Source organism: Palaemon carinicauda, chromosome 19 (genome assembly GCF_036898095.1).
Source record: "Palaemon carinicauda isolate YSFRI2023 chromosome 19, ASM3689809v2, whole genome shotgun sequence".
In the NCBI taxonomy this organism is placed as follows: Eukaryota; Metazoa; Arthropoda; class Malacostraca; order Decapoda; family Palaemonidae; genus Palaemon; species Palaemon carinicauda.
The window spans coordinates 8,672,251-8,694,846 of record NC_090743.1 but is presented as its reverse complement, the minus strand read 5'-3'; the positions used below and the strand labels follow the sequence as shown (position 1 = coordinate 8,694,846).

General features: G+C 45.4%; 1 protein-coding gene across 1 annotated transcript in view; it reads right to left on the bottom strand.

Moving 5' to 3' along the window:
* Window positions 1-5,344, bottom strand: part of LOC137658902 (uncharacterized) — a 32,174-nt gene extending 26,830 nt beyond the window's left edge. The window contains exons 1-2 of the mRNA XM_068394023.1: window positions 3,953-5,344; window positions 3,306-3,526 (exon numbers count right to left, since the gene is read on the bottom strand). Coding sequence (XP_068250124.1) covers window positions 3,306-3,526; window positions 3,953-5,344 — 1,613 coding nt within the window. The remainder of the gene's footprint in view (window positions 1-3,305; window positions 3,527-3,952) is intronic.
* Window positions 5,345-22,596: the final 17,252 nt, after the last annotated feature.

Here is a 22,596-nt window from a genome sequence, read left to right as displayed (position 1 = left end):
GTGAAAGTAAGCGTCCCTTAGGTCTAAAGAGACCATCCAGTCTTCCTTCCTGACCGCTGCTAGAACAGACTTTGTCGTCTCCATGGCGAACGTCTGCTTTGTGACAAAGACATTCAGAGCACTGACGTCTAGCACCGGCCTCCACCCTCCTGTCTTCTTTACCACTAAGAAGAGACGGTTGTAGAAGCCCGGGGATTGATGGTCCCGGACTTTGACTACCGCTCCCTTTTCTAGTAAGAGGGACACCTCTTGCTTCAAAGCTAGTCTCTTGTCCTCCTCTCTGTACCTGGGAGAGAGGTCGATGGGCGACGTTGCTAGAGGGGGTTTGCGTATAAACGGGATCTTGTACCCCTCTCTGAGCAACTTCACAGATTGTGCATCTGCGCCCCTTTTCTCCCAAGACTGCCAGAAGTTCTTGAGTCTGGCTCCCACTGCTGTCTGAAGAATGTGGCAGTCAGACTCTGCCCTTAAAGGACTTGGTACCTTTCTTCTTAATCCCGCGTCTCCCTTCAGCACGAGCACCTCCTCTGCTGGAGGCTCTGCCACGAAAGGGCGGAATGAACCTGGACGCTGGAGTGTCCATCCTGGGTCTAGACACGGTAGGCAAAGGGGTGGCTTTGCGAGCAGATGACGCAACCAGGTCATGCGTGTCTTTGTTAATCAAGGAGGCAGCAATCTCCTTGATCAACTCTTCTGGGAAAAGGCACTTTGAGAGAGGAGCAAACATAAGTTCCGATCTCTGACACTGTGTTACTCCGGCTGACAAGAAGGAGCAAAGGTTTTCCCGTTTCTTGAGGACCCCGGAAACGAACGAAGCCGCAAGTTCACTGGAACCGTCCCGTATGGCCTTGTCCATGCAGGACATAATGAGCATGGAAGTATCCTTGTCAGAAGGGGAGATCTTCCTGCTCAACGCTCCCAAACACCAGTCCAAAAAGTTAAAAACCTCGAAGGATCTGAACACTCCTTTCATCAGATGGTCTAAGTCTGAAGGAGTCCAACAAATCTTGGAGCGTCTCATGGCTAGCCTGCGGGGAGAGTCTACTAGGCTTGAGAAGTCGCCCTGGGCAGAGGCAGGAACTCCCAAGCCGAGAACTTCTCCCGTGGCATACCAGACGCTCGATCTGGAAGAGAGTTTCGCAGGGGGAAAAGTGAATGCTGTCTTCCCAAGGTGCTTTTTGGACTGCAACCATTCACCCAACACTCTTAAAGCTCTCTTAGACGAGCGGGCGAGGACGAGCTTCGTAAAGGCAGGCGCGGATGACTGCGTGCCTAAAGCGAACTCAGATGGAGGTGAGCGAGGGGCCGCAGAAACAAACTGATCAGGATACATCTCCCTGAACAGTGCAAGAACTTTTCTAAAGTCCAAGGAGGGAGGCGTGGTCTTGGGTTCGTCGAAGTCCGTATGCAGGTCGTCAATGTGTGCAGCGTCGTCATCATCAGAGAGTCCATCATCTGAATACTGAGGAGGAAGCGGCAAAGGAGTAGGAGTTGGCTGGTCAACTGAGTCCGGCAGCACGGGTGCATGCGTGACTGCACCGGACGCAACGTCATGGAACTGTTGCCCAGTCTGTGAGCTGGCAACTACCATAGCAGCGCGGGGGCGCAAAGCGTCTACTCCTGACTGCTTAGACTGCTGTGGGCGAGTAGTGGTAACCACACTGGGTTGCGGAAGTTGACGCACAGCGTCAAAACAAAACAACTTAGGTTGTTGTTGTAACTCGCGGACGTCAACGGAGGGTTCCGTGCGTCGCTGAACGTCAACATGCGGCTGGCAGCGCATGGGTGGCGGGACTCTCACAGCTGGAGTGCGGGAGAAGGTAGCCTCAGCGTCCACTGGACGCACAACCGTAGGTGGTTGTAGGCTAGCGGTTGGTGTAGCGTCAACCTTCTCCGCACGAAAGTCCTGCATTAAAGACGTCAACTGAGTCTGCATGGTCTGCAGCAAAGACCACTTAGGGTCTACAGTAGCAGGTGCGGCAACAGACGGTGTTACTGCCTGCTGCGGTACCGCTTTGCCTCTCTTAGGAGGTGTGCAGTCATCGGAAGACTGTAGCGAGTCCGAACTGACCCAGTGGCTACAACTGGGCCGTTGGACTTGCGCGGAAGGGACCGACTTGCGTTTAAGAGGCCGTGAGACCTTGGTCCATTGTTTCTTCCGAGAAACATCTTCCGCAGACGAGGAATAAATGGGCTCTCTCGTCTTCTTGTGGGTGGGACGATCTTGGATAGATACGTCCGAAACCACGGAGGGAACGTCTGTTCGCTGATTAAAACCTCTCGAACCCTTTGGTCGTACGACATTGCTTCTCCCCTGGGCTTGGGAGCTTGCAAGAGGTCCCGGACTAGGAGGACGACAGGCACGAACAGACGAACCCTCAAGCGCAACACTATCCACAACACTTTCCACAACACTGGCACTCACTTTGTCACTACCCACTGCACTCTTACCCTTCAACTCCTTGACGTCTGCCATGAGTTGGTTACGGTCACTCGCCAATGACTCGACTCTCTCACCCAGAGCCTGGATGGCACGCATCATATCTGCCATCGAAGGTTGTTGAGTGCTAGAAGGGGGATCAGGAGCAACCACTACAGGGGAAGGAAAAGGTTGTGGGGCATGAGGAGAGGAAATATCAACGGAGCGAGATGAACTTCTCCTGACTCTATCTCTCTCTAGCCTACGTGAATATTTCAGGAATTCGAGAAAATCGAATTCCGAAAGCCCAACGCATTCCTCACATCGATCTTCCAATTGACAGGCTTTATCCCGACAATTGGAACAAACGGTGTGAGGATCGATAGAGGCCTTCGGAAGACGCCTTGAACAGTCCCTAGCACTACACTTTCTGTATTTAGGGACTTGAGAAGGGTCAGCCATCTTGAATTAGTCAAAGGGGAATTCAAAATCTATCCAAAGTCGTCAACAAATAATCCAAAATCAATAAAAGAAAGCAAGGATGTATTGAAGATAACCTCTGCAAAGCGAAAGCTAATAACTAGAAATGTGTACTTCACCAAAATCTGTGAAAACCAATCCAGTAAGCAACAGCGAATTTAGTAGGTCTTGCCGGTGGCACGACAGAGAGAAAATTGATTCTGTGTTTACATGGAGTACTTGAGTACCTGCTCGACAGATGGCGCTGTTGATGTACACCCCCTACCTGCATAGCGATCGCTGGCGTATTTTGACCGTAGGTTTTTCTGTCGGGCAGCAGAGCTGCAGAATATATAATCACCGGCTAAGTTTAATATTGAAAAACAGAGTTTCAGTGCCAAATAACTCACAAAAATATGACACCCACTGTTCTTTTAAATAGGAAGGCAAGGGATCGTCCCATCCTAATTTAAAGTCACATTTCACAGTGTCTCGTAGCAAAATCTTTGCTTTTAGTGTGAATGGAAGCAAAAACCCCAGTGGGTCGTAAACAGAACACATCTGACTGACGACAACCCTTTTTGTTAAAACTGAAGGTATATTTTCAATTAAATTCAACTTGTTTAAGTCTGGTTCTGTTCTTACACCCTTATATTTTGGAGAGAAATTTAACTTAGTTTTAAAATAAAACACATCCTTATTGCATTGCCAGTTAAGGCCAAGTATTCTTTCATTACTATTCTGGGACACTTCAAAGTCAGAATGCTCATTATCTCCAGTAATGGTCCATCGTTTAATTTTAAAACTGCCTTTAGAGAGTACATTTTCAATATCTCTAATTAGGCTAAATGCCTCAGCTTTACTCTCAACAGAATGGATTATGTCATCTACATAGGAATTAGTCATTATCACACGTGATGCTTCTGGGAAGTCTTTTACCGACAATTCTGCAGTATGTCTGAGAGCTAACATTGCAATAATTCCTGAGGGCCTATCCCCGAAACCCATGCATGTCATTACATAGTGATCAGGTTTGCGATTACTTTGCAAATTTCTCCAAACAAATCTATGTACATGTTGTTCTAATTCTGGAAGCTTAATGCAATTATACATTTTGCTTATGTCACCGACTATGCCTATAGCCTTTTCACGAAATCTTAGTAATATACCAAACATTGAGTTCAAAATATTAGGGCCCTTTGCCCAAAAACTATTTAGAGACTGGCCCATATACTTTGCCGATGAATCAAAAACAATTCTCAATGGGGTTGATACAGATCCTGGTTTTAACACTTCATGATGTTGAATGTATGTGACAGGACCAACATAGTTTTTAACCTCTTCATCGGATAACTTCCGAATTACATTGCGCTTTGTCATGTCAAGTATCTGGTCATTATAAGCTTGAGCATAGTCTGAACCCAGTTTCATCAATCTTTTCTCTGTGCCTTTCAGTCTAGCAACAGCTACAGATACATTATTTTGCAACAGTTTGGGATCCTTAGTCCATGGAAATTTAGCAGACCATTCTTTTCTATCCGGGTAATACATCAACCCACTTTCAATAAGAGCCAGCTCCTTTTCCTCTTTTATACTATAATTGCCATTGCCTGTTGCACATTTCCCACAACGACAACTACCACATCTGGGATTACAATCAGTTCCTAAGTGTTCAATGGTGAAGAAATCATTTATCTGTGCTGTAATATCAATTACGGGTTCTACAGATATATCATAGTCGGATATTGTACTGGAAACATGATTAATGCTAATGCCTGGATTACTCCTAAACACTGATAAGGTAACAATGTCGGGATGACTGCCATACACACACATTCCAAACTGTGATTCTCTGAGCTGTAAATTTTCAGCCACAGTTTCCTTAACTGTTGGAATTAAAGAGCAATAATCAGAACCAATTAGGAGATCTATTTTCCCATAAGGTCTATCTAATGCACATACATTAACACCCTTGAATAAATGTTTCACTTTTGATAAATCTACCTTACCGACTTGAGATGTAATGTCATCGATTCCATAAGCAGTAACATTGACATCATTCCCATCCTTGTCGGTTAAAACTAGATCATACTCTTTACTACTGTATGTCACAGTTTTGTCGCCCAATTTAGTCACAGCTAATCTGACACATTTTCCTTTCAGTCCCAATGCCTTAGCCACATCATTTCTGATCATTGTTATATCAGCTCCAGAGTCAAATAAAGTTTGTAACTCCTGATTACCACACTTGATCTTGTTAACCATAAATAAAACACTGTTTCTTTTCAGACTTACAAAGGAATTTCCTGTTATGAATCCCTCATGTATAATAGTATGATGAAGTTTCCCACAAGTTTCATTGTTAACATCTACAGTATTACATCTGGACTTCTTTAGACATTTTCTTGCTATGTGAACACCTTTAAGGCAATTAAAGCAAATACCTTTCTTCTTTACACTCTCCATTCTGTCATTGATACTCAAGTTCTGGAAAGTTGTACAGTCTAAGATATCATGTCCATCTGAGCCATGATACCAGCACCTATGCAGCCTTGTGTTGTCACTGATCTTATTCCTGTTCCGTTCAGCATTTTCTTCTGTAATTTTAGTGAAAAGGTCAGTGATATTTGTAATAGCATTTTCAAGTCCTGCTATCCTTTCCATTACATCTGACTCTTCCTTGCTTTGTACTACGCTGATCTTCATAAGTGCAGGTATAATTCACTTTAGCCTTTATATTATTATTGCTTCTAATATTAGCATTAAGATATTTCATTGATTTCTTTTCACTCAAAAGGTATTCCAACAACTTTCCAAATAGGTCACGATTACCTACACACTCTGCTAACTTAACCCATTCACGCTTCTGAGTAGGTGGTAATAGTTTTTCTATCTGGCTAGTCATGTTAGCAGTATTTAATTCTGAAGCCAAACTCATTTGGTCTAAGTAAAGATAGCATTGCTCAATCTTATCAACCATCCTAATGAAACTCTCACTATCCCCTTCGGAAATAGGTTTAATTGACCTTATGTCCTCTACTACTACATCAATAATGGTTCTGCTGTTCCCAAAAGTTTCATCTAATCGCTCAAAAATTTTATCGAAGTCATGATCTGCACCACGAACTGTATCCAAGGCCTCTCCTGAGAGACACTGTCTTAGCACAAAGGGATCTTTCCCATAATTTGATTGCATTAGTCTAAAAAAATCACTCTTGAAATTGCTATAATCTCTCACATCTCCGTGAAACCTGGGCACATCAATCGGTTTTACTTTTAAAACTTTTTTCACCTGCATTTCGTCTTTAACTTTCACAAATATCACATGAGCTGCACACTTTCTATCTTCTAATGCTTTGATATAAACGTTAGCCTCCTCTATCAATTGAGCATCACAGTTCTCATCTAATAAATTGCAATACTGTTCATTAGCTAGTTCAACTTCATCATAAGCCTTAACAACACTCTCGTATCTTTCTTCTAAAATTTCTAATGCCATTTGATCTAACATATACTCATGAAACTTATCAAGCTTACGTGTTAGTTTTGCCTTTGCGGTTCCCCTCCGCTGTTTGGCCTTCTTCTGTGCTTCCAGTGACATCCTAGCACTATCATTTTCCCCCGTGGAGCTGCCGTTTTTCCCTTTACCTGTCATGATGAGTGTTGTCGAAATGTATGCTCAGGTACCAGATAAAAACTCAGCTTGTCGTAAAACGTTTAATTTCGACCTGTAACATTATAAAAGTCAGAATAACATAACCATTTTTTTTTTTTTTTACGTATCACCTTAGCAGAAACATTAATCCTTATCACCATATGAACAAACATATATAATTTCTCACTAATAATTATCATAACAATAATGTCATCACACAATCACCGTTACCAACAAGTTAAAAGATAAGTAACAATTAACTGCAAAAAGTCACTTACAAAAATGCCTCCTCTCTGATACCCAGCAGATTTCTCGTGCATTAAATATTGGCTAATTTCTTCTATCAGCTCTTACATTAACACATCCTAAAATACAACATTACTACAATATAGTAGAGGAACAATGTCAAAATGCCGATAAGACTATTCAACCGAAACATATCCATAATTTACAAATCTCATTACACAAACAATAGCATACCTTAAAGAACACAAGCTACATATCAACACCATTTGCTTGCATGAGTGCACAGCTGCACTCCTCAGCAACTACGCACGAACAGTTGGTTACGTGCACAACCTCCACCTGCCAGTCACTGGCCACGTCGACAGTCGACAGTACCACTGCCCACCGTCACAATTTTACACTGTCGTCAGTGAGCATGCGCAAACTACACAAAACTTGAACATTACTAAAATACTTAAAAATAATTATTAGTGTTTAACTAATAATACACCCATGATCTCGAAGTATTCCCGCTGTTGATGACTGACAGAGGCAGTGTCAGCAGCCACCGTTGGAGGGAAGGGAATCGGGCGATCCTGAGGAGAGGGATGATGGGGCCTGCCTGAAGAGGGAGAAGAATGTTACCCAGACTCTTCTGAAGATTCTTCATGCTTTTGTACATGTCAGGCTCTGCGCTTACGAGGTGAAGATCGTGACTATGATGATCTGAAAGTATGCGCTCCAGAAACACTCGCCAGGTTGCCCGTGTTGCGAAAACCCGACGGGAATCGCGGTCGAAATCGCCCTTGGCGCTCGTGCGATGGTAAAATCATTGGTTCGCGCGCGGGCGAACATGCGTGCGCAGGCGCGCGGGCGCGGTCGGAAGACCGAAAAACGCGTAAATGAGCGATGGCGCGTTGGCGCGATTGGCGAGCGATGGTTCATTGCAGGAGCGATGGCGCGTTGGCGGGCGATGGCGGGCGATGGCGCGTTGGCGAGCGATAGTGCGTTGGCGAGCGTTGGCGCGATGGTGCGTAGCGACCGATCGCATACAGGAAAGCCAACGCGTGGCCGCGTACAGCGATCTGAAGCGTGGGCGCGTTGGCGCGTTGAAAACGCTAGCGGGCAGGCAAAGAATCCCGCGCGATCGCTAGGAGATCGCCGGCGCGTAGGAGATCGATGGAACGTGGTTGCGGAGCCAGAAGATATCAGCGAGGGGCAGAACCAGTTGGTGAGGTTACGCATAATAGCGAACGCTCGTGGGCGAGTACAGAAGTCTTCTCGTGGGCGCACGGGAGCTCAGAGACTCGATCAAATCTAGAGCACAGAAGATCGTCGGCGAGGAAGTGAAGGAATCATGACTTTCGTGTCCACCCACATCTGGAAGCTCGTGGAGTACGCTGGTGCACCTTGCGCACATCAGGAAAAGGGCGAGCAGATGTGCGCTGGCGATAAGGCAAACGAGGGTGTAAAATGAAGGAACAATCTCCTTGCCTGTGCCTAGATCCAAAGATCGTGGGCGCGAGGGCGAACGTTGGCGCGCATTGCGCACATTAGAAAAGGGAGCGCAGATGTGTGCTGGCGCACAGGTGATCGTGGGCGTACAGGAGACCGTTGGCGCCCAAGGCGCGTAGCAGGAAAGAGCGTCCAGAAGTGCGCTGTCGAGCTGAAGAGGGCTGGCGCACAGAAGGTCTCCGAGGCGCAGGTGAGCGCTGGCGTGCAGGTGAGCTCTGGCGATCAGGAGATCTTCGGCGAGACTCAGCTATAGGAGATCGCAGGAGAGAAGTCTGGAACACAGCAGGAGAGTGCAATAGCGCTACTGCGCGCGAGTGCGCAGGAAAACGTGGGCGCGCAGGTAAAACCTGGCACTTAAGGGACTTACCCACAATGTGGAGTAAGCCCTTAGCCCCGAAAGGGACCGGTGCTCGTAGGAAACGAGGTATGTTGGCGCCCACAGCGCATCTGCGTCCAGGAAAAGGTCTGGCAGGAGGATCCTCTACGGGGAGGGTGAAGATGAAGACGACCACAGGCAGGAGCACCATCATCAGACCTCCGAAGAGGAGTCTCTGTAGTGAATTCCCCAAAGGGGGAGAAGCACTCGCAGGAGAGACCGTGGCATCAGCTGTCCCCGAAGGGGACTGAGCCCTCAGCAACAACAGCAACAACAGCAGAAGGAGACCTCCGAAGAGGAGTCTCTGTCATGAACTCCCCCCCCCCCCCCCCCCGGGGAAGAAACACTCGCAGGAGAGACCGTAGGGCTCAGCTGCCCCCCGAAGGGGACTGAGCCTTCAGCAACAACAGCAGAAGGAGTCCTCCGAAGAGGAGTCTCTATGAGTGTCCTCTCTCGCGAACGAGAGAGGAAAACTTCGTAGAAGAGACTGAAGATGGAGCCCAAGGGCCGAAGGGTCAGCCAGTGACCTAGGAGCCAACCTCCGAAGAGGCGCTCCTGCAGCTGCTCAGCCCCTTGAGCGTAGCTGCAGGTGAGACCGCTCAGCACTAAGGTCCGAGAAGTAACCGCTCAGCCCCTTGAGCAAGGTTACAAAAGCGGTCGCTCAGCACCAAGAGCAAAACCGCCGGAGGACCAGGAACATATCATAAATATTAAAGGTAAGAGAAGTTTCCCCCGAAAGGGAAAAAAAACTCAAACCTGGGCAGGTAACCTCCCTCGGAAGGGAAGTTACCCACCCAAGGAGGCGAACCTCCTGAGAGTTCTAACATGGACCGAAGAGCTGTCGGGTGCCTCGGGAGAACTACCAGGAGAAGGAGACACGCCCCTGACGAAGTCCTATAGAGGAGGCAGCAGCAGCCGACTCCCCGAGTCCCAACAAGACAGCTCTGCTTCGTTGTCACATTAGGCAAACGGAAAACAGATTGTTAACTGTGAAAATAAAAAGTAATTACAGTACCTGCCTGAAAAGAAGATGGGGAAGAATGATGTACTAACCTCTCCTCGTCCTGCACTACCAACCCGTGTTTGGGTGGAGGTGATCCCGAGTGCCGTCTAGGAACACGCGTTCCTGCTGCTACCACCGGCTGCGGAATTCGCCGCGAACGATGGTCGCGCGGGAGCGCAGGTGGATGATCGCGCGGGCGAGCAGGCGAATGATCGCGCGGGCGCACAGGCAAGCAGTCGCGCGGGCAAGCAGTCGCACGGTGTGGAGGATTAATTTTATTTTAATTTATTTTTGTTTGCCAAATCGAGAGAGAGAGAGAGAGAGAGAGAGAGAGAGAGAGAGTGTGTGAGTGTGTTTATTTAAGTTTTGTCAGAGAGAGAGAGAGAGAGAGAGAGAGAGAGAGAGAGAGAGAGAGAGAGAGAGAGAGAGAGAGAGAGAGAGAGAGAGAGAGCGAGAGAGTGTTTACAGTATTGGCTTTAGTTTTGTCACACAGAGAGAGAGAGAGAGAGAGAGAGAGAGAGAGAGAGAGAGAGAGAGAGAGAGAGAGAGAGTTGTTTTAGTATTGTTAAATAGAGACATTTTATTTGCTTTAGCTTTGTCATTAGAGAGAGAGAGAGAGAGAGAGAGAGTGTGTGTGTGTGTGTGAGCGAGTGTTTATTTACTTAAGTTTGTCAAACCGCAAGAAAGAAAGAAAGCGTGTTCATTTGCTTTAGTTTCGTCAGAGAGAGAGAGAGAATTTCATTTGCTTCGTTTTGTTAGATCGCGCGTGCGCAAGAGAGTATGTGTGTATGTGCGTTTGTGTGTGCGTGTTTTGTGTGTCCGCGGTGCGCGCTGAGGAAAGGGTAATTAGCGAATGATTGTTTGAAGTTGGAAAGATTGTTGGTATAATTGAGGTTGTTTGTTTACTTTTTAGCTAGGATAGGGTGATGATGAATGTCTTGGGCGAAAGCATTGGATATCGAACGATAGAAGAAGTCGGCTGTGTATTTTTTTGCTCTTCGAAAGCCGGCTGTGAAGCTTTTTTTTATATTCTGAGTAAGTACTGTTTTTATTTATTTTGTTAGGCGCGTTCATGAGTGATAGAAAGTTTATTGTTTATCTTTGATTATAGTGCGATAGTTTAGTTTAGTTAGGAGTTTTCGTAAGCGTTTTTTTTCTTTTTTTTGGCAGGCCGCGATTCCTCCTTTGGAGAGTTATTTTTGAATGCCGATCTTTAGTTGACGACCTGGCCTGCATTAGATTGTTTTAAGACTGCTCAGATTGATTTATTTGTTGACGACCCGGACCGAATTTACTTCTGATTGCTGTTGATGATGATGATACCGATGAGGATGATGATGATGATGATTACGCTTACGGACTAAATCAATGAAAGCATTTTTGTATTGACTGAGTGTCAAGTGTTGCCATATTGTGGCGTTGCTGCAGAGTTGTGGTTTTGGGCTTTTAACGACTGTTGGCCCTTGTGTGGACAAAGTGGTCCACACATAAACAAATATTGGTTTTGGGTGTGTTAATTTTAAGTTGTTAGGGTTTTTTTATTTGAATGGTGTTACGGTTTATATTTAATATTGTTTATGATTCGTGATAAGTGTTTTTTTTGGTTTATGATTGCGTTTACTTTTAAGAATATAGTGTTAAGGTTATGTTTTGTTTTCATTTTCCTTCTGTCCAAGAGTCCAGTTTGAAGTAGAGTCAGGGGAAAGTTTGTGTTGTGGGATATTTTGAAAGAAGAGTGATCAAAGGTGTGGGGGTTTGTTTTTGTTGACATCCCGCCACATAAATTTGGCGCCCGAACAGGGACTGCCGAGGTGGGATAGAAGCTGGACTGTTGGACGAAGGACGGAATTAGGATTAAGGTTGATGAAAAATGGAGGAGCAATTAAGGGTTTTGAGGGAGGAATTGCGGCTGAGTAAGGAGCGTGAGGAGAGGTTGCTAGTAGAGAATGAGAGGTTGAACTGGGAGAATGCGGTGATGCAGAAGGAGCTTAGGGAGTTAAAGGGAACTGTAGCGAAAGTGGAAGAATGTTTTGAGATGAGGATGAAAGAGAATGAGGAACGAATGGAGAAACGAATGGAAGATATGATAGGGCAAGTAATGGGGATGATGAAAACTGTTGTAGGTGAAGGTGCAGTCGGAGGAGTGGCTTCTGCTTCTGGTAACGGGTTGATTGTGGAAGAGGATAGGGTAAGTGATAATGGGGACGGTAGTGATAGTGATATTGAAAGTAAAGGGCCTAGACATAGTAAGATTGGAACGAAGGGTGATAGGAAGAAGGAGAAGAAAGGTAAAGATAATGTGAAGAAAGAAAAGAAGAAAGGTCAGGGTGTGAGTGAGGATGATCATGAATGGGTGAAGGTGGTAAGTAAGAAAAAGGGTAAGAAGGGAATAGTTAAAGATAGGACTTTGAGTGTAGAATTAGATTCATTGTATTCAAATGAAGAAGAAGGCAACAAGAAGGGAGTAGACAGTGAAGATAGTAGTGAGAATGAAGTAGAGGAAGTTTGTAAGACAGTGTTTATGAGAGAGGTACCTAGGTGTGCAAGTTTTAATGAACATAGCAGTAGGGATGTATATGACTTCTTTAGGGAATATGAAAAGTTTTGTCAGGCTAAGTATGGGGATAGTAAGAGAGTTTGGGCTAGGGAGTTGGGAGAATTTTTGTCAGGATATTTGTTGACGATGTATGGGGTGATAATGAGTGTAGGAGAGGTTGAGTATGAAAGTGTAAAGAATAGGATAATTGAACAGGTAAAACGTACGAAAGGTAGTGTTAGGTATAAGCGGAAAAATGATTTTGATGAAGCACGAATGAAGGTGGGTGAAGCAATCTCGATGTATGTATGTCGGTTAGAAACATTGGCTAGAAAGAAGTATGGGGACGAAGGAATAAATGAAAATAAGGAACTAATGAAGAAGTTTTTGGGTACAGTACCAGAGAGTGTGTGTGAGTTTATTAATTTGAAACGGAAGGAGAAAATGAGGTGGACTAGAGAGAGATTGACTTGGGATGATATTTTAGAGATAGTTGAGGATTACGAGTTGGATAGGTGTATGAAAGAAAGTAAATTTGTGAGTGTAAGAACTGGAATGGAGGAATGTGTGCCAGAATTTGGTAGTTTTAGAGATGCTGTTATGAGAGGGCCAATGAGGGTAGCTGATAGTGTAGTAGATAGAAGTGTTAGGGTGAGTAATGTAGGAATACCCATTCCGAGAAATGACGGGTTTAGACAGGGAAATCAAGTTTGGAGAGATAGAAGTGCTAGTACGCAGCAAGTTAGGTTAGGTAGTGGTATCTGTGAAGAGAGGTGTTATAGGTGTGGGAAGGTAGGACATAAAAAGAACGAGTGTAGATGGGCATTAGGAGCATGTTTCGGGTGTGGAGAGACAGGGCATCGAATTAGCGACTGTAAGAAAGAGAAAGTGGTTAAGTGTTATCGGTGTGGTATGACTGGACACATAGCGAATGGATGCCGTAATAATCGTATGAATGTAATTTGTGGTAATTGTGGTAAGGATGGTCATTATGCTAGAATGTGCAAGGAGCCGCGGGGTAAGTGTACTGAATGTGGTGCAGATGGGCATGTAGCTAGGGTTTGTAGAAAGAAGGGATCAAGTCAGCCAGGATGCTCGGGAAACTAATTCATCAGAGGGTTCAGCTGGGTGAGTCCTCGTGTGTGTGGGGAGTGAATGTGATGCATGTTCGTGAGGGTTTACTGCATGAAGATGTGATGGGAGAAAGAGCACATGATTGCATGAGTGTGAAAATGATTTTTAATGGTGTAGAGTTGGTTGGTTTGATTGATACTGGTTGTGGTGTCAATTTAATGTTTAGGAATGCATATGATAAGGTGAAAGAGGTTTGTGAATTTAAGGGATGTAAGGGTGAAGTAAAAGGTATTGGTAATTTGCGTATGCCTGTGCAAGGGAAGTTGCGGGAAAATGTTATGATTGGGGGGCTGATGATGGAGGATAATGATTTTTACGTGGTTGAGGGAGCGAATGAGAAATATGACGTACTGCTTGGGTATAAATTTCTGAAAAAATGTGGTATGATTGTACATCCAAGTGTGAATATGATTGAAATAAAGGTTAAAGGTAATATTTGTGGGGAATTTTATTTAAAGGAAGACGGCAGAGTGAGTACGAAGGTGTGGAAGGGAGTGCCGTTGGTAGCAAAGGAAAGTGTAAAGTTATCGGGTAAGAAAGGTGAGGTGATTAGTATAAAAGTTGCATGGCCGAGCAGTCTGGGAATTTCAAATAGTGACAAGGATGAATATGTAGTGGAAGGTATGGAAGCAGGTAATTTGGTGAAAACGAGTGCGTATGTATATGATGGTGTTATGAATATGCAGGAACCCAAGGTGTATGTAAGGTTGTTGCCGAGTGTTAGGAGGAAGAGAGTACGTGGAATACGTGAGGGCGATTGCATGGGATGTATGTATACACTGATTAATGTAGAGGATGGAAGATATGTTAAGGCGAGACAGGTAATGTCTGGTAAGGTAAAGAACGATGACGATTGGGATTACGATACGTTGAAAGGAAGAATTAAGTTAGATGAGAGTATAAGTGAGGTCGAAAGGGAACGATTGCTTAAGATGTTATGGGATAAGCGGAGAGTTATGAGTCTCGGTGACGATGATTGTGGGGGGTCAGACCTTCCAGAATTTAAAATAGTTCTCAGTGATGATACCCCCATATATCAGCGTCCCAGGCATTTTTCTCCGCCTATTGCCAAGGAGATAGAGGAGCAGTGTCAGGAATTAGAGCGTATGGGTGTAATAGAAAGGAGTGAGAGTGCCTGGAATAGCCCTATTGTCCCTGTACGAAAGCCTGATGGAAGTTTACGTATGTGTATTGATTATAGGAAGGTGAATGAGGTGACTGTTAAAGAACGTTTTCCAATGAATGTGGTGTCTGATTGTGTTTATAAGATGCATGGAATGGAAGTTTTTACTAAATTAGATTTGGTGCGGGGCTATTATCAGATGCCTCTGGCAGAGGGGAGCAGGCCCATTACCGCATTTTCAAGTACAAATTGTCACTACCAATTTAAAAGGTTGAGTTTTGGTCTTGCTAATGCGCCTGCTGCCTTCCAGAGGGCAATGAATGTAGTTTTGGCTGGGTTTGATAGACAGAAGGTGACTGTTTTTATAGATGATATTCTGATTGCGAGCGAGACTGTTGAGGAACATATGCGGTTGCTTGAGGCAGTGTTGATGCGGTTAATTGAAGTTGGTGTGAAAATTAAGCTTGAGAAGTGTACATGGTTGTCCAGGGAGGTGGAATTTCTTGGGCATGTAGTGGGTGAATCTGGTATAAGGAAGAGTGACAAGTTTGTGAATAAGGTGCGAGAATATCCACGTCCCCGGACTGTGCGTGAGTTGCGAGGTTTTCTTGGTTTGGTTGAGTTTGGGCGCAAGTTTGTTAGAGATTGTTCAGGTATAGGGAAGCCTTTGAATGAATGGACGGGTAAAAGGAATAGTACGAAGTTAAAATGGGATGATCGGATGATAGAAGCGTTTGAAAGGTTGAAGGAAGAGGCAGCGAAAGACGTCACTTTGGCATTTCCAGACTACAGTGAAAATGCGAATATGCTAGAGTTGTATACGGATGCGAGTGGGGTGAGTATGGGTGGTTGTTTGGTTCAAATGCAGAGAGTAAATGGAGAAGAGCAATTGAGAGTAATAGCGTATGTTAGTAAAGCGTTTAATAAAGCTGAGCGGAAGTATTCGACGATTGACAGGGAATTGGCTGCAATACGATTTTGTGTGAAAGCATTGAAAGTATTTTTGTATGGTGTAAAATTCATTGTGCGTACTGACCATCAGCCCCTAGTGTATATGATAAGGAAAGAGTGTGTGAATGCAAGGGTTGCTAGGACCATAGAGGATTTGAATGAATTTGATTTTAGGTTAGAATATGTACCGGGAAATAAGAATGTGATAGCAGATGCGATGTCGAGGATGCATGGGAGGATGGAAGATAAAGAGAGTAATCAGAATTCTGAAAGGTTGCCTGAAGGTTTAGTTGTGGAGCAGTGTTGTGAAGGGGAAGATATGGTATATAAGTGTATCCTAATGGGTTTAAGTAAGTTAATACAAGAGGGGTTAGATACGGAAATACCAGGTAGTGTAACTGAGCTTAAAAGAAGGGTGATGAATGAAGTGTCAAAAGAAATGGTATATGAGGAGGAGAGTAGTGTACTAGAAGGGGAAGTATTATCCAAGATATTAATGGTGGTAAGTATGTTGTATGGTGTAACTGTGTATTTGTATTTTGGATGGAATCGACCGATGGAATATCGGGCATGTAAGGAGAATGATAGGGAATATATTTTGAGGATTCAATGTAAGGAGGAATGTTGCAAATTGTTGAGTGAGAAGGATAATGGTGCAAGTGACCTTAATCTAAGATATGGGGGTATAGAGGACAGTGAACATGATGATGAACATATTGGTGAAGTGAGTGACAGAATTGAAAGGAGAGTAAATGTATGTATGCATGGTGTAAAAGGAAGGATGATGACGTATGTGAATATAAATGAGAATGAATATTGTAGTTTAATTGATACGGGTGCTCAAGTGTCATTAGTAAATGAGTCGGTTATCAGGGAAATTGAGAGGTACAATTGGGAAGTGAAAAGACAGTGTACGAGTGTGAGAATTCATGGAATAGGTCAGGGAAGTTTACTTGTTTGGGAAGAAGTGAGGTTGAAAGTGAAACTAGGGAGTATGGAAGTTGAACATAATTTTATTGTAATGGGAGAGAATGAAATGCCTAGTTGTTTTTTGATGGGAATAGATTTTTTGAGGTTGCACCATGTGTCAGTTGATGTTGGTAAGGGTTTGCTTTCAAAGAATGGCTGTAAGGTAATAGTAATCGAGGATAATAGTGTATTCATGGCGAATTTTGTTGGCATGATTGATATTGCAAAGAGTGAAGATGATTTGTTGAGCAAAGAAGAGGTGGAAGAAATGCAAGGTGAATGTTTCGAAATAAATAGGTTACGTGAATGTATTTTAAATGGTATTAGGGTGGAAGAATGGCCGTGTGATTTGGAAGCGTATAAGAAAGTTGTTAAAAGATTTATTGTTTGTAAGAATATTGTGTATTTTTTGCATAGGGGAATGGATGAAGATATATATGTTCCTGTATTTCCAATGCATGCAGCTGTAAGTATGTGTATGGTAGTGCATGACAGGTATGGGCATATGGGGAAGAATAAATTGTGGGAATGCATGCGAGAGAGGTTGTTTACGCCTGGGTTGAGCCAAATTTGTAGGGATGTAGCGACTACTTGTGAGGATTGTCAGAAGGGAAAGTATCAGAGCATGCATGCAAGTCCGCCTATTTTGAGGTTACGTATGAAAGAGCCATTTGAGATGTTTGTGATTGATTGTGTTTCGTTGCCTGTGACTGCGAGAAGACATGTGGGAATGATTGTCATGGTCGATCATATGAGCAAGTTTGCGTATGCCGTACCCATCAAGAATAAAAGAAGTGAGACTGTAGCGAGAATGGTAAGTCAAGTGATGTTGCCGATGAGTGTGTGTAAGCCTGCAAAAATGTTAAGTGACAATGGTCCGGAGTTTGTTGGATGGGAGTTTGAGCAGATGTTGAGAGAATGGGGCATTGAACATGTGTATTCGACTCCGTATATGCCAAGTGCGAATGGTTTGGCTGAAAGGACTGTAAGAACTTTGACAGAAATTTTGCGGATGATGAGTACATGGGATAATGATTGGGATTTATATGTTGGGCGTGCGTTGTGGGCGTATAATGCAACTGTGCACAAGAGTACTGGTATGTCTCCGTGTAAGTTTGTGTTGAATTTTGAAAAGATAGTAAGACCGAGATTGAGTGTGTCCGAGAATGATAGAGATGTTTGGAAGAAAGCAAATGAGAGATTTGAAAGCTACAAAGTGGGAGAGAAAGTGTTAAAAGAAGTAATTGAAAAGGGAAGAATGAATGTCAATAAGGTACGTGATAAGTTTGAAGGTCCATATGAGGTGTTAGATGTTGGTTCTAGTGGGTTGAGTTATGTTTTAGGTAAAGTAAGTGTGGATGGTAGTGTGGAAAAGGTTAGGGCACACCACAATCAGTTGCGGAAATGGAAGGAGGTACCAAGATATATTCAGGAGAATGGTATGACTAAATGGCTTAAAACGAACAAGTATGAACCGAGTATGTGTGAGGCATTAGGTTTAGAAGATAAGCAATTGGTGTTAGTAGAGTATGGACGGAAAAAGAAGTCTGAGAATTTTACTGGGGATAAAAGGCGGGAAAATTTTGTAGTTGTAGGCGGGAATCAGAATAAGCAGGACAAGGGTGTAAATGTACAGGTGAGTATGGAAGATAAATGTATTAATACAGATGAAACTTGGATGAGTATGAATGATACTTATAGTGTGTGTGGTTTTTCGTTAGATGAGGCAAGAGAACGTATGACGGACACGAGAATGAAAGATAGGAGAATGATAAGCAGTATGAATGATTCTTTTGTTAAAGTAGAAAATGGTTTGGATGTAATGGATGAATTGTTGACAGAAATTAGTGGGATTTTCGGGCCAGATGAAACTGAGGTAGATGAAATAGTGAATGATATCTTAGACGAGCAGAGCATAGACGGGAATAGTAATAGTACGTTGAATGAAAACGACATGGAAGAAGTGAATGAGAGAGTGCAGGTATATGAAGGCCCAGTTACCCGAAGCCGAGGCCCTGTTCCTGATTGCGACTGGGTAATGAGAAAATAGGTAAGTGTTGTGTGAGGATTTGGCAAAGTAAGGGGGGAGGAATGTGGAGGATTAATTTTATTTTAATTTATTTTTGTTTGCCAAATCGAGAGAGAGAGAGAGAGAGAGAGAGAGAGAGAGAGAGAGAGTGTGTGAGTGTGTTTATTTAAGTTTTGTCAGAGAGAGAGAGAGAGAGAGAGAGAGAGAGAGAGAGAGAGAGAGAGAGAGCGAGAGAGTGTTTACAGTATTGGCTTTAGTTTTGTCACACAGAGAGAGAGAGAGAGAGAGAGAGAGAGAGAGAGAGAGAGAGAGAGAGAGAGAGAGAGAGAGAGTTGTTTTAGTATTGTTAAATAGAGACATTTTATTTGCTTTAGCTTTGTCATTAGAGAGAGAGAGAGAGAGAGAGAGTGTGTGTGTGTGTGTGAGCGAGTGTTTATTTACTTAAGTTTGTCAAACCGCAAGAAAGAAAGAAAGCGTGTTCATTTGCTTTAGTTTCGTCAGAGAGAGAGAGAGAATTTCATTTGCTTCGTTTTGTTAGATCGCGCGTGCGCAAGAGAGTATGTGTGTATGTGCGTTTGTGTGTGCGTGTTTTGTGTGTCCGCGGTGCGCGCTGAGGAAAGGGTAATTAGCGAATGATTGTTTGAAGTTGGAAAGATTGTTGGTATAATTGAGGTTGTTTGTTTACTTTTTAGCTAGGATAGGGTGATGATGAATGTCTTGGGCGAAAGCATTGGATATCGAACGATAGAAGAAGTCGGCTGTGTATTTTTTTGCTCTTCGAAAGCCGGCTGTGAAGCTTTTTTTTATATTCTGAGTAAGTACTGTTTTTATTTATTTTGTTAGGCGCGTTCATGAGTGATAGAAAGTTTATTGTTTATCTTTGATTATAGTGCGATAGTTTAGTTTAGTTAGGAGTTTTCGTAAGCGTTTTTTTTCTTTTTTTTGGCAGGCCGCGATTCCTCCTTTGGAGAGTTATTTTTGAATGCCGATCTTTAGTTGACGACCTGGCCTGCATTAGATTGTTTTAAGACTGCTCAGATTGATTTATTTGTTGACGACCCGGACCGAATTTACTTCTGATTGCTGTTGATGATGATGATACCGATGAGGATGATGATGATGATGATTACGCTTACGGACTAAATCAATGAAAGCATTTTTGTATTGACTGAGTGTCAAGTGTTGCCATATTGTGGCGTTGCTGCAGAGTTGTGGTTTTGGGCTTTTAACGACTGTTGGCCCTTGTGTGGACAAAGTGGTCCACACATAAACAAATATTGGTTTTGGGTGTGTTAATTTTAAGTTGTTAGGGTTTTTTTATTTGAATGGTGTTACGGTTTATATTTAATATTGTTTATGATTCGTGATAAGTGTTTTTTTTGGTTTATGATTGCGTTTACTTTTAAGAATATAGTGTTAAGGTTATGTTTTGTTTTCATTTTCCTTCTGTCCAAGAGTCCAGTTTGAAGTAGAGTCAGGGGAAAGTTTGTGTTGTGGGATATTTTGAAAGAAGAGTGATCAAAGGTGTGGGGGTTTGTTTTTGTTGACATCCCGCCACAACGGGCGCGCAGGCGAGTGGGCGCGAGGGTGGGCAGGTGAATGAACGCGTGTCCGAGGCGGCGAACGCAAGCGTTGGCGCGACGGCGAGGAAACGCGCTGCCGCGTGGGTGAGGAAGACCGCTGGCGATGTAGATCCACAGGCGATCGATGATGAGCTGGTGAGCGCGGACGCGCAGGTTGGCGATGGCGCGTTGTGGCATGTCGACGCGTTGGCGAGCAATGGCGAGCAGCATGCGCAGGTGAACGATCGCGCGATGGCGAGCAGCATGCGCAGGTGGGCGATCGCGCGATGGGGAGCGATGGCGAGCAGCATGCGCAGGTGGGCGATCGCGCGATGGCGAGCAGCATGCGCAGGTGGGCGATCGCGCAATGGCGGGCAGCATGCGCAGGTGGGCGATCGCGCGATGGCGAGCAGCATGCGCAGGTGGGCGATCGCGCAATGGCGGGCAGCATGCGCAGGTGGGCGATCGCGCGATGGCGAGCAGCATGCGCAGGTGGGCGATCGCGCGATGGCGAGCTAGCAGCTGGCGAACCATGTTCCTTCAGAAGCGTTGGAGAACGTTGGCGCGCCGGCTGTAACACGCGGGCGATCTGGAGATCGCCGAGAGACAGGCGATCGCTGACGCGTAGAACGCTGTTTAATAGGCGATACTAAAATCGCCTGTGCGCGCTGGCGAGCAGGTGAACGCTGGCGCATAGGTGATCGCTGGCGAGCAGAAGGTCGACGCGTGTCATGTGAAAGGACAGGTGGCGCGGCGAGGGCAGGTGGCGCGGCGCGTTCACGAGCAGGAACTAGAAGATCGCTGGCGCGTTGGCGAACATGTGCTTTTGACACACGCGCAGCACGATGTTGCGTAGCCACAGGATCAGGCAGATGGTGAGCAGGGAGCTCAGCAGGAACTGTAGGATGGTCAGAGACCGCAGGGCGATGGTCCTCAAATGAGCGCTGACGCTCAGAAGAGAGCTGACGAGCAGGAGAGCGCTGGCGAGGAGGGCGAACATCAGGAGAGCGCCGACGAGCAGGAGAGTCTTGACAAGCAGGAGATCACCGACGAGCAGGAGAGCGCTGACGATCAGGAGAGCGCTGACGATCCGGAGAGCGCTGGCGAGCAGGAGAGCGCCTGTGCGCTAGCACTGCTCGTGGAAGGGAAGGATCCCTTAGCCCCGAAGGGACCGTTGCCCGTCGGGTGACGAGTTCTCCAGAAGGCGAAGATCTGGCAGGAGTTGGTGAACGGTCTGCAGAGAGGTTCAAGGAAGACGGAGCTGTAGGTTGAGGCTGACGAGGAGAGTCCCCCTCGGAGGATGAAGACCCAAAAAGGCGCCTCTTAACCCCCCTGTAAGGGGAAGGGAGGCCCTTGCGGCGTAGCGGACGGTGAGCCTTACGGCGGAGGCGGCCTCGGGGGAGATTGTCGGGACCATCGGTCCTCCGAAGGGGAGTCTCCGTCAAAGCACTTCCCTCAGAAGGAAGCTGAGCAGGAAGCAGAGACCGAAGGACTCACTTCCCCCTTCGAAGGATGTACGGAAGGGGGAGGAGAGCCTTTAGCACCATCATCCGCAACAGCACCTGCGGCGGATTGCCCAGCCACGTCGGAGGCCTCTGTCACCACGACGTCGACAATAGACAGAGGGTCTACCTCTGCTACTGCCGGCGACTGCTTAACAGCGGCCCCCCAACGAGACAAGGTCAATAAAAGCGACCCTGGAGGGCAAGCCCTTAAGCCCCAGGGACGACCAAATCTGTAAAAGATCATCATTGGTTAAGGCATTATCAATAACCTCCCCCGGAGGAGGAGGGGGAACCGCCTCGCTATGGGAGGCGCCGCCCTCTCCCCCCACCCAAGGTCGGGAAACAGAACTAGGGCCTGCGCTCCCACTCGGCCGACTCTCCTTAGGAGGCGGACGAGGGGGAGCTTCGGAGGAGGTTTGGACGGCGGAAGAAGAGTCCCGAGAACCTTCCTCCTTCAAGGCTAACCCCGAAGGAGAACGGTCTCTCTTGGACTTCTTCTTACGCCGACGGCCAAACCTCTCCCACTGGGAGGCAGACCACTCCCTGCACCCACGGCACATGTTCTCCTGGTCACACCGTCGGCCCCGACATTGAGGGCAAAGGGTGTGCGGATCCGTAGTTACGTCCGACATGAAAGTCCCACAAGGACGACCGGCAACTCCAGGGCAAGTACGCATTGTAAAGAAATAATAATGAAGGTCAACTTCCAACCAACACACACGCTGAAAAGAAAAAGCAGAAAATTAAAGGCTGTCACAAGGACGATGAGCAGACACGTCTGATCACCGCCGAGCCAAAAGTGAAGTGGAGCAAGTCACCGGTGTGTGGAGGGGGGAGGGGTAGCAAGCTACCCTTCCCCACCCCCCGCTAACTAGCGCGGGGGTAATTAACCCTCGTTAAAACTATTGGCTCGTCATTTCAGCTGCGCTAAAAGGTAAACCCTATGTAAATAGCGTGGTTTGTATTTCGGTTACGGAACAAGTGTATTTTAAGAATACCAACGTATCATTAAATCCCACCAAGAAAAATTGACGACCAAAGATGGGATCAGCTGAGAAATAATTACTAACAATTCTTCATCTATGTTCCAGGTAATTATTATGGTTAATAGAAACATCCTATTAACACATTAATA